This window comes from Cladophialophora psammophila, assembly GCF_000585535.1.
Source record: "Cladophialophora psammophila CBS 110553 chromosome Unknown aczJe-supercont1.21, whole genome shotgun sequence".
NCBI lineage: Eukaryota > Fungi > Ascomycota > Eurotiomycetes > Chaetothyriales > Herpotrichiellaceae > Cladophialophora > Cladophialophora psammophila.
In genome coordinates this window covers 85706-102440 of record NW_006912942.1, presented here as the reverse complement: position 1 = coordinate 102440, position 16735 = coordinate 85706, and the positions used below count along the sequence as shown (strand labels likewise).

General features: G+C 52.9%; 7 protein-coding genes across 7 annotated transcripts; 2 read left to right on the top strand and 5 right to left on the bottom strand.

The window, feature by feature from the left end:
* Nucleotides 1-505: 505 nt before the first annotated feature.
* A1O5_10669 (uncharacterized protein) lies at nt 506-2134 on the top strand (the record flags this gene model as incomplete). The annotated part of the gene is made up of 1 exon (XM_007751245.1): nt 506-2134. One exon carries the CDS (start codon nt 506-508, stop codon nt 2132-2134), a length of 1629 nt encoding a protein of 542 aa, XP_007749435.1.
* Nucleotides 2135-3316: 1182 nt separating this feature from the next.
* A1O5_10668 (uncharacterized protein) lies at nt 3317-4541 on the bottom strand (the record flags this gene model as incomplete). The annotated part of the gene is made up of 4 exons (XM_007751244.1): nt 3317-4136; nt 4211-4303; nt 4354-4397; nt 4473-4541. 4 exons carry the CDS (start codon nt 4539-4541, stop codon nt 3317-3319), a joined length of 1026 nt encoding a protein of 341 aa, XP_007749434.1.
* A 974-nt stretch (nt 4542-5515) lies between these two features.
* A1O5_10667 (uncharacterized protein) lies at nt 5516-6793 on the bottom strand (the record flags this gene model as incomplete). The annotated part of the gene is made up of 5 exons (XM_007751243.1): nt 5516-5790; nt 5843-6110; nt 6159-6412; nt 6476-6602; nt 6734-6793. 5 exons carry the CDS (start codon nt 6791-6793, stop codon nt 5516-5518), a joined length of 984 nt encoding a protein of 327 aa, XP_007749433.1.
* A 1457-nt stretch (nt 6794-8250) lies between these two features.
* On the top strand, nt 8251-9441 carry A1O5_10666 (uncharacterized protein; the record flags this gene model as incomplete). Its single annotated transcript, XM_007751242.1, has 1 exon — nt 8251-9441. The coding sequence occupies one exon, from the start codon at nt 8251-8253 to the stop codon at nt 9439-9441; it is 1191 nt and encodes a 396-aa protein (XP_007749432.1).
* A 363-nt stretch (nt 9442-9804) lies between these two features.
* Nucleotides 9805-11464, bottom strand: A1O5_10665 (uncharacterized protein; the record flags this gene model as incomplete). Its single annotated transcript, XM_007751241.1, has 2 exons — nt 9805-10308; nt 10370-11464. 2 exons carry the CDS (start codon nt 11462-11464, stop codon nt 9805-9807), a joined length of 1599 nt encoding a protein of 532 aa, XP_007749431.1.
* A 507-nt stretch (nt 11465-11971) lies between these two features.
* On the bottom strand, nt 11972-13014 carry A1O5_10664 (uncharacterized protein; the record flags this gene model as incomplete). Its single annotated transcript, XM_007751240.1, has 2 exons — nt 11972-12309; nt 12363-13014. 2 exons carry the CDS (start codon nt 13012-13014, stop codon nt 11972-11974), a joined length of 990 nt encoding a protein of 329 aa, XP_007749430.1.
* Nucleotides 13015-14377: 1363 nt separating this feature from the next.
* Nucleotides 14378-16140, bottom strand: A1O5_10663 (uncharacterized protein; the record flags this gene model as incomplete). Its single annotated transcript, XM_007751239.1, has 2 exons — nt 14378-15096; nt 15144-16140. The coding sequence occupies 2 exons, from the start codon at nt 16138-16140 to the stop codon at nt 14378-14380; spliced, it is 1716 nt and encodes a 571-aa protein (XP_007749429.1).
* Nucleotides 16141-16735: the final 595 nt, after the last annotated feature.

The window sequence follows — 16735 nt, the reverse complement described above, 5'->3', positions numbered from 1 at the left end:
CTGAAGATTGATCGTAGGGAGGAGTATTGTGCACCCAACAACGGCGTGGACGTGGCGCTGGTCAAACGAACTTTTTCAACCTGGGAGGCTTACCTGGTGAATCGAGAAACTCCGGGCCATGGGCGAACTAATGGTATCTATTTGCATTGCGCACATCAGAAGAGACGGAGATAGTCGACAAGAGTAAGAGGAAGGTGTGAAATTATTGTTGGTTGATTCTCCAAAGGCAGCAGGGCGCAAAAAGGGCGCTCGCTTTGGTGCCGTCACACGAACTCCATATTTTCCCCCAACATGTCCACCAAGAGCGAATTAGACGTCGCTCGCTGCCAGACCGGGGATTCCATCTTCTCTTTGCCCTCACTATGACGAGGGACTCGGTACAGCTCCGTCCTCAACTACTGGTCCGCACTACCACAGCCACAGTCAAACTCACTGCAAACTCACTGCAGACACTCTGATTACAGTGTCCTTGAATAGACCCCCCCTTGGACGACATGTCTGACAGATGCCACGTCTTCCTCCTGCCCTGATCCGCCAGGCGACCTTCCAAAATCCTCTCCTGACCCTCCTCCTCCGAGTATGTCGCGACCTCCCTTCTGCTCGCAACGAGCTTCGCTGGCTCCGAGAACACGCTCGCGATGTCGTCAATACAAAGAGATACACTAGTCATGAGGCTTCCACCTCTGTCCTTCCCGCCTCGACGGCCCAAGTCGAATCCGTCCGAATTCGAAAGCACGAGGTCAAAAAGTTTACTGTGCGCACAGTCAAAGTTCCGACGGAGCGCACGCCAATTCGAACTTATAACGTCGGAGAAATTTCTAGCTTGAGAGCAGAAGGACTGAGACCCAGTATTCGCAAGGTTCCAACGCAGAATGAGCACGACAACGTTCGCACCTCGAAACCTGCGAAAATCCGGACGTGGCACGACGATGGTGTCCGTGAGCTGAGATTGCGCTCTCAGTCTGACGAGGTTCTGATCACTGGCGAATCAAACGAACATGTGCAGGTGCAAAAGATTCTCGCTGAGAATGTGGGCAAGAGATCAAAAGGCATGCCACTACAATACATCATCGGCAACCAGCCATTCGGCAACCTCGACATACTTTGCCAGCGTCGTGTCTTGATTCCGAGGCCTGAAACAGAGATGTACACTGAAAAAGTCGGCAACTTGCTATTGTCGGCACTAAATTCTATATATTCATCGACTGAGCCGAGCTCGCAGAGTCGCAAGAAGTTCCGAATCTTAGATCTCTGCACTGGGTCCGGATGCATAGCCCTGCTACTCCATTCGGTACTCAAGCCTCCTGGGAGACTCTGCGATAACACGGCCATACCTCCAAATATCGGTATCGAGATCCTCGGCGTCGACAACAGCCCGGACGCCGTTTCTTTGGCCCGAACGAATCTGAAACACAACATCTCACAAAAGTTGCTGCATCCCGACGCGGCTAATGAGGTGTCCTTCCACAATGTAGATGTTCTAGCCTTGGCAAAGAAAGGCGGTGACGGTGACGATAGGCGGCACCATGTACGCAACGTCCTCAACGGCGCTGCGGCTGACGTCGGCGAGGACGATGACAGTTACTCGCCAAGTGAGTCCTGGGACATGATCATCGCCAACCCTCCATACATAGGCCCCAAAGATTACGAGCTTGGTGGAAAGACGGAGCCAAGCGTGCGTGACTACGAGCCCAAACAGGCGCTGGTCCCCGGATTTGCTCGAGGTCAAGATTCGTATTACCGGTATCGATCCTCCTCAATCCTTGTGGCCGACCTGTTTTATTGGCCGCTCATGCGCATCGCAAGAGCTGTCGACGCCAAACTCCTGGTCATGGAAGTCGGCGACTCGGAGCAGGCGTCCCGTGTGTGCAAGCAGGTCTTCAACAACTACAGCCCAGATACCGCCTCCCCAAGCCAGTTCCGGCCGCGACTCGAGACGTGGAGAGATGACGGATCCGTGAGGATAATCCCCACTCAGCCGTCTTCTAATTTTGACGCCGGTTTCGAAGAAGCGACGGATCCAGATATTGCGGATCGCGCGGTCGTCGTCTGGACGGATCAGATGGCCGCCTGGCGTCGCGAGACTCTCCCTGCTTCTAACCCCGAATTCGACAAAACATCACCAACTGACTGAGACCCACGCGACCATAGAAAGGGGAATTCCGCGCCGGAGACGACGAGCCAGGAGACCAAGGTGGGTGCGAACGCAAAAGAAACGACTCGAGGACTTTTTTCGGCCTTCCCTTTTTGGTCGGAAAGACAAAGAAAAAGATGATTGTGGACGAATGGCTCTGCTGCGAAAGAACAGTCAAGTCTGTCGAGAACAACTGAATGGGACGGTCTATCGAAGAGTCAAGCCAGAGAGAGATTGAACGGAATGCGAGCACCAGCACCAGCACCAGCACCAGCACCAGCACCAGCACCAGCACCAGCACCGGCGGCGGTGATGGTGGCGGGTAGGGCAGGGTAGCTAGAGCACGGCAGCCAGGCAGGGAATGTCCAACCACACTTCCGACCATGTTCTATATATGGAGTACTACTACTACAACAACAAGAACCTACCTACTTGGTACCTACCCACCTGCCTGCCAACAATCCAGGAAAACGGCAACATTTCTTGGTGGTGCGGCCTTCCAACCAAGCCAGCAGATGAATGCATTAGACTCTACTGTACGAGTCCTATATATACAGGCTTGAAGAGATTTTTTAATTTGGTCATGTTCTTTTCTTGACAACATAAAGATCGTGGCCGTATCGTCGTCGTCGTCGTATGTAAATATATGTACGCATGGATATTTGCAAGTGACAGGATCGCCACCGCTTCCCTTCGTCCCTCCTGATATGCACCCGTCATCCAGTCAGGCTCTTAGATAATACCCTCGTCCTGTTCCGAGCGACGGACCAACTGCCTCCGCGCGCGCAAAATCACACAGGAAGATAAAGTCGATAGAACAGACAGCACTCCTTCCTTGGCGCCCTCGCCTTTTTGCATGCATGACAAGAGTCCAAAACAACTGGCCCGCCCCCCCCCCCATATCGTTTGTATCCAACGCCGACGCTATGCAACCCGGCTCAAATGCAGGCAAAAAAAATCATCTTGTTTGGTTTCCCATCACTCTGTCTCTCCCTCCCAGCTTTTAGGAAATCAGCAGACAGATAGACAACGAACGAATGCTCAGAATTTCCCGCCCATACAAAACGCTGCAAAAATCGGAATCCGAGGTCGTCCCAAAAACAGGCAGCAACAGTGCCACACAGCGCTCTCTTTCTTCCGGAAAGAAAAAATCATTCCAGTCCACGCGGACAAAAGGACAGGTCATCTCGCACCGTCGGGCTTCCTCGCATAAACCACATTCATGCGATGAATTGCATGAACCTTGGGACTTCGGAGTTCATTCCTGACAGTAGCGCACAGGGCTCTGACTTCATCCGCGGTCCAGCCCAAAACACTCGTCAATAATCGTAACGTCCAGTTCTCCAGTCCGGTCTCGACGTGCGCCCGGCACCACTGACCCAGCTGTTTGAGGTTAGGGTCCTTGGGCCAAGGTCCGATCGGCCACTTGTACCTGCGTTCGGTGACTGACTCAAAGCCCGCGTCGATCATGCGTTGACGCATGGTCTGAAAGACTTGCAATTCTCGATTGAGCTTGGCATGACACTCGGGGCCGACTTTATTCCATGCTGCAATTCCGCCGTCCGGAGGGAGACTGTTGTCATCACTGGTGAATTGTGCAGAATATTCAGCCTGCTCGAGCCACCCGCCGGGCTTCAAGCAGCGCATGCATTGCGCGTACAGGGCCGGCCAATCTTCAATGGTGCCGTGCAGGCCACGAATATGGATAAGGTCGAAACTGTTGGGGTCGAATGTCCATTCGGATTCCATGTCGTCAATCTCGAAGCGTACGTTCGGCGGGACCCATGTGGGTTGGATGGGGGAGAGGTCGGTCCCCGTGACGACGGCGGAGGGGTATAAGTCGGCGACATCAATGGCCCATGCTCCGGTGCCGGTGCCAAGATCAAGGATCTGAGATGGATTGGGATCGATAGGCGCAAGGAAGAGGCGGTTGTTGAGAGTTCTCAGGTACAGGTTGTGGCCGATATCATGGTGTTGATTGGCCTCTTCGTCGTTGGAGCCCCTGCAGCAATAGTGTGAGCAATGATTCCGTTTGGGGTGAAGGAGACGGGTGGTGTAATGCACTAAGAGACGTACCAGTACTTTCCGTCCTTGAAGGCATGGTAGGTCCTGCCATTTTCAACGCGATAGTCCCTTATCCACGACGATATCGAGGTCGTCTCGGTTGAACTAAAGACTGTCAACTCTAGCGAGAACGGGAGAGCTCAGATATCACTCACGCTTCGTCTCCATATGCTGAGTCGTTGTCATCATCTTCAAGGTCCTGCCACGGGTAATTAATCGTCAGGGATAAATTCCGTCGGGGAAGATGCCGGGGGATCATTGGTACTTGACTCACAGGGTCGGCAGTAATTCCACTGGAGCGCTGACTTTCAGTGTCGCCAGTGTCGTCTCCTTCTCGGCACATAACGCGTGAATGTAGCTCACGGAAAAAAAGACCTGGCCTGGATATATTGTCTTGTCGTAGAGATATAGCCAAGGTATGTTGGGGGTGGAGTGGTCAGAAAGGTCAGAGTGGTATGGAAACAAGGGTATGTACAAGGGAAAGGCGGGAAACAGGGTCTCGACTCGCGTGAGATGTCACAAGCTGGAGTAAGATTGGTAACGTTCTCAGGCACAAGGGGGGTGTGGACCCCGCGTCCCCCCTCTAGATTTGGCCAAATTGGGACGAAGAGAGAGTTACCAAATGCTGGGTGTTGGACGGGCCGAACCGATTTTGTATGGGACATAGACGATGATGTTCAGCATACCTGGGAAGCTTGTAGCAGAGGCCCTTCATCCGGAAGACGGTGAAGAAAAGAGATGTCGGAAGGGGGCTGAGGAAGATTTAATCAGTTTTCTGGCCGGCCGTTCTCGAAGTCGCCCTGGGACCTTGTTTGCGGGGCAGGACGTCAAGATTCCGAAGGGAACTCGTCTGCCAAACCGTACTATGTAGAGTTGCCCGCATCCTGAAGCCGTCGATGGCCGGTTTCGACTCGTCCGGCTCCCTAGTAGGGACCGGTCAGCAACGTTTGACTCAGGATCACCTCATAAACTTTGTGAGACGTGTCTAGTCGGTCGATGAGCTCGCCTTGATTTGTCTCCATCAAGGTCCACAGCCTCGCTAACAAAGGGCGGAAGCGGGAAGCGGGATGGCGTCTTGAAACCGTCAAAGCCACAGTAGTGCCTCGGCACGTGTCGTCGGGGATAAGGAGCTGCGAGGCTAGGAAAACGACCCGCCAGTTTGAGAGGTCAGTTGGGGCTTGGATCGGTCGATTTAGTTGACTTTTGGCTGATGAATCCAGTGCTGTCCGTTACACACACACTGCCAACCAAGCGAATGCATCTGGAAAATAAAAGCCGAGTAAACGAGCCGCTCGTGGGCAAATTCTTGGTTCGTCGCTACTCCATCACAAATCTGGCTCCTTCCACAGCCCTCTCCATCGACTCTTGGGCAACGGCGAGGCTAGGGAAGGCATGGAAGTAGTGAGGAAGTCCATCGTAATGATCAAGCTTGCTTTTGACACCACTCTCTCTGAGCCTGTAGTCCAAGACGGCTCCGTCGTCTCGAAAACAGTCCTTCTCCGCGGTGACAATATAGCATGGCGGAAATTTGGAGAGGTCGTCGGCTAGACATACGAGGTGTCGTGGGCTGTCATGATCGAGGTCGAAATGGGCTGACATGGAGTCAATGAAGATTCCACAGTTGGGCGGACGGACATTGCTTACACCACATGAACTCGGCGAGCTCCTGACCAAACACCGGAGTCCCAGCATATCCATTGTCTTCCCACGAGGTGTACAGATGCTTGTATTTCCCATTGTACTTCCAGGAAAGCGTTACAACAAACATCAGCACGCAGCCAGTGACGGAGGTGTAGTCCCCTTCGGCCATGAAGCGGTAGGCCACTTCAGCTGAGAGCATTGCGCCAGCTGAACCACCACAGAGAAGAGTCGTGGAAGGATCATCTCCCAGTTCTTTGGCTCTGGCGCGACACTTTTTGCGTCAGCACGCTGAGAGTGGTCGTATGGAGCCTCTTCTTACCCAGGGGACAGCCTGAGTTGCCACGTTGATAATGTCGTCAAGCTTGACTTGTGGAACTTTGGGATAGTTGACACTGATGACCAGACATGGTACTTTGGCTGCGAATATCCGGCAGTGGGCATCTTCGGTGTCAAGATTGCCGGCAATGAATCCTCCACCTGGAAAATAAATCATGAGCGGCAGCGGCTTGTCAGATGCCGGTTTGTAGATTCGGACTGGAAGGTCGCCATGCTGGCTGGCTGTCTTCTCGTCCCCTGCAGCGGTGCGGGTTAGAATCGACCAAGTTTTGCTGGTTCCCGTTGGTCTGATTCACTTACAGACTTTCAGTTCTTCAGCCAGCGGGGGCCATTGTTTCGCAAGGCCAGCAAAGACAGCATCGTACGTGGGAACATCAACCGCCCAATTGCCAGTCATGACATATCGACCGCCAGATGCATCTTCGAGCTGGTTGATCGTCAGTTGGCGTCAGGATGCAATGAGGCGGGGTTGTCTATGGCGGGGATGCCAAAATTATTTTTTTTTTTTTTTAAAATTCCAAAAGTGTAAAATCAAGTTGCGAGAGATGAGATGCTCACTGCCAACCACTCTGGTCGGTAGCCTTCTCGAGGCCAGTTCTTGTTGCCTTCGGCTGCCATTGTTCGTAGGAAGGTTCTTTTCTGACGGTCGGGGAGTTGGAAGGGGAAACTGACAGCGGCTGCAGCCGTGGAGAAGCAAGTTTTGAGTGGCGGACAAGTCGTCCTTATCGACCTTCCAAAACCGGCTCAACAAACAACAGACCGATGCTGCATGTCAAAACCGACCTCTCCCAAGTCTATTTCCTCCTCCAGACTGGGCAACACACCATTTTGACCTGAGCCATGACAATGCCAGGTTGAGCTGTGGCTGTGCAATTCTGCGCACGCCCCTGAACACGTATAGTGCAACCTCGATAGGTTTACTTTAATCTCTATCCTCTAGTATTTTTTAATAGTCCGCACCTCCTGATATAGCGTCTATTTTAGGTACGATATAAATCTTACGAGGCAAGAAGGTAGGTTGTCGCGAGTTGGGTTTGCCAAGGCTGGATGTCTGCGGCGACTTTCGCCAATAACGAAGCTACATGGCAACCCAGATTACCTGGCGAGCTGGCTACTTAGAACGCGAGCAAACATATACGGTAACGCCTTCGTAGCTTAGAACGAGACGACGGTAGACCTGTCTGCAGGTAAACAGATCTGTCGATGGGGTCGAGAGTGAGAACAACCCTCGCTCGTCTCAGTTGTCATAAGACAGCTGCACGAAAGGACAAATGGAGCGAGTACGTTTAACATGATGTACCCTATGCTACCCGTCTATGGCGCTGAGTCCTGCTTCGAGGATTCTCGCAGAGTCTATCTAGATATTCTGCCCTGTCATGATACATAGCAGGCATTGTAATCTAGAAGACTCCCCGATGGTCCAACAACGGCCACCAATGTATGTTTGCGGCGTTGTGATGACTCTGCGAGAACATCACCACCACCGCCCAGTACTGTGCCTCGTAGATGCATCTTCTGTGGTTCTCTGTCTAATCCAACCTTCCTCAATCCTCCCACCACCAGCAACTATGCCTCCCATCAAGCAGGAGACTTGGGACCTCATCTTAGGATTCGCCATTATTATCGCTCTCTATTTGGCCATCGCATTTCCTTTCCTATGGTGTACATGGGGCTGTCTACGCATTCTGCTGTGGGCTTTAAATCAGATGTGAAGGTACGTTTCGTCTCATGTCAATGTCAATGTCAGACCAGTGATGCGTGTCAACCCGCAGCACTGCCTTGTGGTGTCTGGAGTTGGCGACATCCTTTTTGACGCTTAATAGTGGGAAAAAGCAAGAAGCAAGGGGAAATGCTTTGTTGCACCTCGTGCTCCGTATCCAACACTGCATGACCATCGACACTGCGCCACCGTATGATGGACCCTCTGCAATACGGCATGCAACACCGCGATGCATGGATGGCGGTACCTTGTTAGACCTCGGTCCATGGTCAATCGCTTCTTACGACCTTTCATTCGTCCTGGGTAGCAATTGTCCATCGCAGACATTGATTCCCCCCCAAAAACCAACAACAAGATGACTGACCAACCGCTGTCTAGCAGCATCTCTCCTCCACCTGCGTCTGTGCCTGCTCCTCCTTCAGCCTCCATGGAATACCCATTCGCAACCTCGCCCGACATCCTTCGGACGCATCAGAAAGACGCCTACATCACCGGGAGTATCTCGTCACAAGCCTCCACGATCCTGCGCGCCCTTCTTGGGGCTCGTTTCGCACACAAATACTCCGAGGCCACGAACCACCTCTCTGAGCTTCTCTACCTCTGCATAACAACGCTTCTGGGGAACAGGACACTGGGCGAGGAGTACTGCGACGTGATCCAGGTCGAGGACGACACGTTGAGACTCGCCGGACTGGGCAGAAGGGTCGGATACATCGCCAGCGTGGTGTTCGCGCCCTGGATTCTGGGCAAATCTCTGCCAGCGCTCAGAAGGAGGTTAAGGAGCAAACTCGAATGGAACATTGAACATGCAAAGCAGAAAGACCGCCATCACAGACATCCCTCCTCACCCAGAAGCCTTAAAGTGCAAGAATACATCCTTAAACACCTCGACACCCTGACTTCCCCGCAACCCATCTACGCCCTCAGCCTCGCCATCTTCTACTTCACAGGCGCCTACTACCACATCGCCAAGCGGCTCTTCGGGCTGCGCTACGTGTTCACCAAACAAATCAAACCAAATGAAGAGCGCGTCGGCTACGAAGTCCTAGGCGTCCTCCTCGTCCTGCAAATGGCCGTGCAGTCTGCTCTGCACATCCGAGAAACGTACGTGGAGGCGACGACCACCGCCTCGACCACGACGGGGGGAGGAACAAAGGAGGAGGCCATCACCGCTGCAATGCTCGCCAACGGCGTCGAGATCCCCATCCCGTCAAGCCTCGAAACGTCTTCGACGGGTGGCCACCTCCTCACCGCCGTCTCGATGCCATCCTACCTCCCGCCGGGCCTGGCGGCCAACACGGCGACGCCCATCCTAGACACCCCGCGCTACGCGCTCGAGGACCACGACGAGACCATGGCCTGGATCCCCGCCGGCCACCAGCGCAAGTGCACGTTGTGCCTCGAACCGTTCCGCGACCCCAGCGTGACCACCTGTGGACACGTCTTTTGTTGGACCTGCGTGCAGGACTGGGTCAAGGAGAAGGCAGAGTGCCCCTTGTGCAGACAGAGCGTGTTAAGCCAGAAGGTATTGCCGCTGAGGGGATGAAAGGTTGATTATCGGTGTCCTCGATTACTCCGTAGGTAGTAAAGTCAAGACGACGGAGAATAGAGAATATGATATTGTGGACTTGGAGTTCCGTCCGTCCAGCCATTCTTTCATGCAAGGGCCGATCTCCTCGCGCCGACATGCACGACGGATGCACCTTCAAGTGCGAACCGTCCTATTCTCTCTACCTTGTGTGTTTTATGTACTTCTTCCATGACAAAACCAAACCGGTACATCCATTTCCCACCCCTACACCGAGTTTCGCTATGATCAACAACTGTCCTCCGCCCCCCCCCCCCGGGGGGGGCAGCATAAATGCTCCTCGACCAGAGGGGGGTTTTCTATGTATCTTTGGTGATGATATTAAGCCAGTGCGAGAGCACCTTCCTTCTTCCCCATGCGAGGACTGCTCTCAGCATCATCCTCGCCTTCATCGCTAATGAGCCCTTCGAGCTCAAACTCCTCCGCGTCCCGCACTTGCTGGCTGGCTGTGCCTCTGTGCCGGGGCAATCTAGCGCTCCCGTTCGCGGGGCCATTGATCGTCCCTCCGTTCATGCCCATACTCGCGAGGGTGGACATTTTCCTCGTGTGGTGCCCATCGGGACCGCTGGGCCCGGCAACAACGCTGAGACCCCTCCCAGAACCCGAACTGCTTTGACCACAGGAAGAGCGAAGCCCGTTGCTCTCGTCATCGGGCCATGCGTGGCTCGCGTACACGTACAGCAGGATATTCACAAACAAGTACAGCAAGAAGGCGATGCTGTAGAGGATCAGGATGTAGGAGACGTGCGTGACTTGAGCGTCGGAGAGAAGATGCATTTGTTCCTCGGTCGCGCCCATGAAGAGGAAGCCCGAGGCATAGAGGAGCTGTGCACAAAAGGTTGTTAGAAGACCGAAACACAATTAAGAGGGAAATGATGAGGCTCACAAACGGAGGCAAGTGCTGCCAACTGTTGACCTCGCCCGCGCCACGGCTGTCCTTGAGCAAAAAGGAAATCTCAACAATTCTCGCCGCACCTGCAGCCATCAAGGTGTATCCAAACACGGTATGCACCATCGTGCTCAGAGGCAGATCCTGGGGATGAGCACTCATGGCCCAACCCGTGAGGAGGATCACCAGACCAGGGAGGATGTTCCTTTTCGGTCTGCCATTCCTCGATCTCGATAACCAGACACCGAGCAGTCCAGCACACCACCAAACGATGCCCATACTCGTATGCTGTAGGTCGTTCTTGACCCACGGATGGCCCCAACGGTGCTCGGTAAAAGTATTGACACATCCCCATGCCGCAATCACGCAACTGTCGAAGAATTCCTGGCTCCGGCCTGTCCTTCTCAACCACGCTTGACCCACGAGCAAGAGGACAGTCATGATGACCCCATACGCAATGAACGCTGACCCCATGATGAAATGCGCCAGACATTGCCCCAGATGGTCACCGCGGCAGTAGCCCATGGCGACAATCCCTCCGAAGAGCATCTGTGCCCAAGCGACAATGGGCATGATCTTTCCCAACCAGCCATGAATCAAGACCACGCCTCTCCTCCCACCTCTTCCAACTTTCCCTCCAAAAACCCGCCCAACCCATCCCTTCTTCTCCTCAAGATGTAACTTCAACCCAACACCTAACCCGACCTGAATGATAAGCATCAACACCAAGCTATTGGCGAAACTCGCGTGAATGTTCGGGTGTCGAAATTGTCTCCCCTTATGCATATGTCCCAAGAAGTACGCCACAGTTGCGATCACCGTGCCAACAATCTGTAGAGGGACATGCCAACGACTCTTGACGATGCCCAAAACCATGCCGTAAGGAAAGATCATGCCAAAGGAGAGGATCATGAGCAGGATGTGAATCCATAGCCGACTGTCCAGGGGATCGGGGGAGACGGCCTCTCCTTCGGGGATTTTGTCCGTATGGCCACCATGAGCTGATGCAGGCGTAGCGACGAAGAGGAGAGCGATGAGGGAGAGGAGAGGAGTCGGTAGCTGACTTCTTCGTAGGGGGCGCGGAAGAGACATGGTGACGATACTGTGAGATGAAGACTTGGAGACTCTCAATGACTTTGACGCGCAGATGCTGCCAGCTATCGGCTGGAGTACATTGTACAAGTATGCTAGACTAGCGAGAGGACGATTGATGGCGGCGATGGAGTAGTCGTCTGGTGATAATTACTAGGTATCCTCAAACCATCGCCTGCGCTACGTGTGCAATCGACGTCTCGGAGAAAGAAGTTGCATCCCCACAACTGACCGGTAATGCCGGTCGATCACGCTACTTGCTCTCCTCTCCACTCCACTTTTGCATTGCTACGAATACAGCATTACTTCCATCTAATGAATGTGCGGAATACCACCGTGGCAGATGAGGCTCGGACCTGATCCAGAGTATGAAACGGACCGGGATACTGTGCAACCGCTTGTGCGCTAAAGATACCGTCAATCCATACTATGTAAGCTATACATCCGTCTGCGATAGACGCTGACTCGAACTCCACGCCTGACTCCGACGTTGCAAGACCACCACAATCATGCTCGCTTGTCGACGTTGAAGTTCCCAATATCACAAGGAGGTTCTGGTTCTCCGCATGTTGAGCAGAAGAGGAACTGCATGCTGCAGATCGTTTCCAGCTTTTCGCAGTCCTTCTTGTCTGTGCTTCCAGAGTTCATGCACTCTAAAGCAGCTTGCTCACATTGGACGTTGCTTCTAAAGCATTCGACCTTGGTGTGGAATCTCCGTACGTCCCCACAGAAATCTCTGCCTGAGACAACACATCCCCTCTTCGATCTTGAGGCGAGGCTGATCCAAGCAGGATCCCGATACCAGCGTTCAGGATCATCAGCGAGACACTCTCCGACCGTGACAGCTATCAACTAGTCAGCAACTGTTTCCAACAAAGAGAGCAAAGCGGGCAGGTACCTTTCCATCCTCTCTGGGAGATCATGTCCAGAACATATTTTGTAAGATTGACGGCTGAAGTGCGAATGGTATCGTGCTGGATCAGCAACATCCTGCCCTCCTGCGCATCCGTGCTCTGGAAGGCACGGTCAACTCTCTCGGTCATTGCAGTGAGATTGTTGGGGTCCATCCAGTCGCCACTGTCGAATGCATATGAAATGACATGGTATCCAAGGTCTCTCATGTCACTCAGACAACCACTCTGATTGTTACAATGGAGGTAAGGCGGCCGCATGTATGTTGGGTATTTGCCTAGGATATTGGCGAGAGCTCTTTCGTTTTTGGCCATATCAAGTCGGCGATCTTGCGAGCCCATCTCGTCCATGTCCGGATGGGACCAGGTATGAGAAGCAACTTGGTGGCCATCCTCGACCATACGTTTGATCACATCGGTCCATTTGGACGTAGTGTCTATAGGACCTTTGCCGTTGCTATTCCCTGCAATGAAGAAGGTCGCCTTTGCACCAGCTTCGTCGAGAATGTTCAGCAGTTCCTCAGTGTTCTCCGATGGACCGTCGTCGTATGTAAGAGCAATAGTTCTGGGAACGTAGCAGTTACTGATGAAATGTCCGTATTTGATCTGGCCTTTTTCTCGTCTTGGATCCACTGACATATTGTACCCTGCCGGAGTGGTGTCAGAATCACAAATGCCAAATTCTTCTTGGCAATTCCCAGGAACAGAACAGAAATCGGCGCCGGTTCCCTGCACTATGTCAGCTAGGCAAACAGTCTTCCAAAGGATAGCCACTAACACAGAAATCAGCATGAGAGCAACACTGAGGAAACGGACACGTTTCGTTGCCGTGCGCTAGTCCGCACCTCCCTTGAAGACAGGTCCCAAAAGTTGCCTGGCACCCTTCGCCACAGAAGTCGTTGGATATGCCCTGCTTCAGTCAGCATTCCATTGTTGCTCTTTTTGATAGCACTGACACATAAACCGTCTGAAGAACAACATTCTCCGCTGCCGCAACGTTGTCCATTATAGTTGAGACCACAGTACTTGACAGTAGGAGGACGGTCTGTAGCATCTTCGACATCACATATTCTACCGCAGCGTTAGACACCTTGTGCGAGTGTTGTCCTTCTGCAAACTTGCCCGTATTCCCTTTGACAGCCTTTGCCGCAGTAAAGCTCCCCATCACCTGTAGGATGTATCAGTTGGCAGCCCGAGCCATTTGAAACGAGAGTGGTACCGCAGAAGCCCTGTCATTATTAGCACCAGTCTGGGAACAGTATTTTGATCAACACACATCTAATGAGCAGCAATAGCCACTGCCATCGCCACCTGGAGGGCACGCTCTTCCAGTCATATTTCCGCAAGCGATTGGCTCCGGTTGCTCTTCCTCGGCATCGAATCGTGCAGATAGCTCGTCGTTAGAGCCAAGGTCGGAGGAGGTAAGAGAATCAATGGGAGGTGCCGCCGTAGCTGAGGTCAGACTGACTAGTGCGTGAAGGGCAGCAAGCAGAATGAGGCGAGACTTCATGACGACCAAAGGCTTCGATGAGTTGGATGGCAGGCGACCGGTTTGAAGTGAGAAGAGTCAAAACTCCGAGAGCAGTAATCTGTATGCAATAATGAATGCAGCCGTATCAATGCAGGCAAGCTCGGAAAACTTCAAAACGAAGGGTGACCTGTGCAATGATGGTGTAGGTTGGAATGGAGGGAGGCACAGGAAGAAAGATGTGGATGGACTGTCCAGTGAAAAAGCACAAGTCGAAGGCGCGAGGCGTCCACTCATCAAGGATCATTGCTTGCAACTGGCAGCAACCACTGCCATCAAACTCACCAGCATAGCAGCCGTAACGGCAGGAGGAGACATATTACTTCCCTCCAAGTCTGCCGATGTGGTCGAAAGTGGTGTGCTCGTACCCTTCGAGCCGGGTAACCCGTAGATAGCTAAGTAAAACAGCAAAAGGGGATCTAAAGATCACGCAACCATTAATTTATTTTTTTGAGTCCATCTAGTCCTGCTTGCTCATTGAAAAGATCCTGGTATATCGTTAGGGTTCCCCTTTGACTCTTCAGTGGGCGTCACTGGTACAGAATGAAAAGAAGAGTCAGCGGCTTCATGTGTGGATGACGGCGTCAGAACATGGCCCCCTTCGTGCCTTTGTTCAGCGTTGCCGTTCAAATCAATCTTGTCAAAGCCGTCCACAGGTGTCTGTGTTTCCGAAGTCGAAGATGTCACCCGTCCGGGATTCCGTGGCGGCAATGCTGGGGGAACACGTTTAGGAACTTCGACCACTCTCGCCCGAGCCATGACTGGTACTGCCGTCGAGACCTCGACATCAGAATCTACATCTGAAAACGATTCTCTCCGTTCCTGTCGTTGTTCGCCCGTGTCATCCACGAGTTGACTGTGTTTCTTCGGTTGGTCGAGTCCCCTCAGCGAGTCCCTCCGAGGACTGTTTCCGGCACTCTTCGTCTCTTCCTCATCTGTTTGAGTACCTCGATCGACACTAGCAAGGCTGTGAGTGCTTTCTCTCCAAGTCCGAGAACGAATTGAGCCATCAACGCTTCTGCGGGAGAAATGGGAGTAGATTGGACTGGTCGGAGATGGCTTGAATTCAAATGCATCAGCACTCGGCCTTTGGTGCGTTCCAGCCTCTCGGATGTTCAATCCCTCAGCTTCCAGGGCTTTCACTCCATAGGGGTCTGGATCGTCCTCTGCCGGAATTCCAAATATGGTCCCTCCTGTGGCCAGTCAGTAATGGGGCCAAAACGCATTCGCACACTCTCACCTGGTGGAATGATCTCCATGTCACTTGGAGCTGGTGCGTCGGGCAGCAAACTGTCATCCACTTGGTCGCCTTGAGCCGCCCTCAGGGTGTCTAGAAGGACTTGGTACTTCTCAACTGGCGGATATCGAACCTTTCCGACCAGAATGTCTGTGACGGTGACTTGTTCACCGTAAAATCTTGCATTTTCATCAGTCCGTTCAATGACAAGATTCCCTTCCAAGGCGACTCCAGCATAAAGACCGCGGCTCTTGACGTATGACCAAATAGGGGCCTGGCGTTTTGTCAATTCAGTATCGAGCGCACCGCCGATTCCTACAGGGCCCGCTGCAACCCCGACCTCGGTTCCCAAGGTGGTCCTCCATTTCGTGAAAGCTCCAAGGGCTTCGTATGTGTTAATGACCAGAACTGTATCATATATGTCGACTCCTGCGAGAAAGCCAAATGACAGATTTTGAGTCTGGATGCCACTGGGCGGACTCCATTCTCCCGTCTCTGGATGTCTTCCGACAATTACGCCAGCGCCTCCGGAGCCCCCAAAAAGCCAGCCGGTTCGCATGGTTGTGAATATGGCCAGGCCAACGGCATTTTTGATGACACTGGCTGGGATCTTTTTTATTATCCTCTGTTTGCCTTGTGGAACACCCACGGTCGTTGCACTCCGGGTTTCCACCTTCTGGGCCTCTTTCTCTTCTATCTGCTCATAGAATCCGTCTTTGCAAAAACCACGCAGGATACGAGCCGCCTTTTCAGATTCCTTATCCATCGTGGTAGGCCAGAATGCCTCGGAGCCGATCTTATTTGAAAAGCGGTTGACAGGGGCGCCTAGTTTGTCGACGACCTTGTAGGCTTTGTTGAAGCCTGGTTTGAGGCCTTTCTCGTAGGCTGTATTGGAGTACCCTTTGGTTCTTTCCCATAATGTCGAATTACCAGAAGACGTCTTGGTCGAAGTGGTTGTGGTGGTCGTGTCCGAGGCTGCACCCTCTGCCGGTTGCGCCATGGCACGCAATCTGATTCTGCGGACAGACGGGGTTTGGGAGGTAATCGTTTGGTGGATAGGGTAGTGAGTGATTCACACGAGATGCTCTCGCGGCGAGCTGGTCCCTGGCAGAAGAAATTTCAGTGATCGCGAGGAAGGAATCTGGAATATTTTTGTTCATGTGCATGCAACCGACCTTGAAGTCTCAACGACTATTTGGGCAGTTCAACCAGCCAGTAATCCGGTTGCTGCCGGAGTTCACGACTGAAGCTTGCGATTAAGTCCCTAGCTAGACGTCATTGGCCTCAGGCACGCAGGTGGCGGCAGAGGCATATCTTAGTCAGGATGGACGCCTCTGGCGATGCTGGCAATTGCAGGCATTCCGCATACCTAAGGCTGCGCCGAGGGGGGAAGAGGGGCGCCGGAGTCCCCAATGTTTTAAAAAGGCCTCGAGTGAGGTTCGGCAATCACTGTAAATTGCCTCGTCAGACTGCGGCAATATCTTTGAATCGACTCTCGACAGACTAGCCGGCGAGAGCTTGAGGGATCCTAGCCCATCCTTGAGCATCCTTTCGAAATTGAGGTCACGGTCAACTCAATTTCAACTCATCTATCA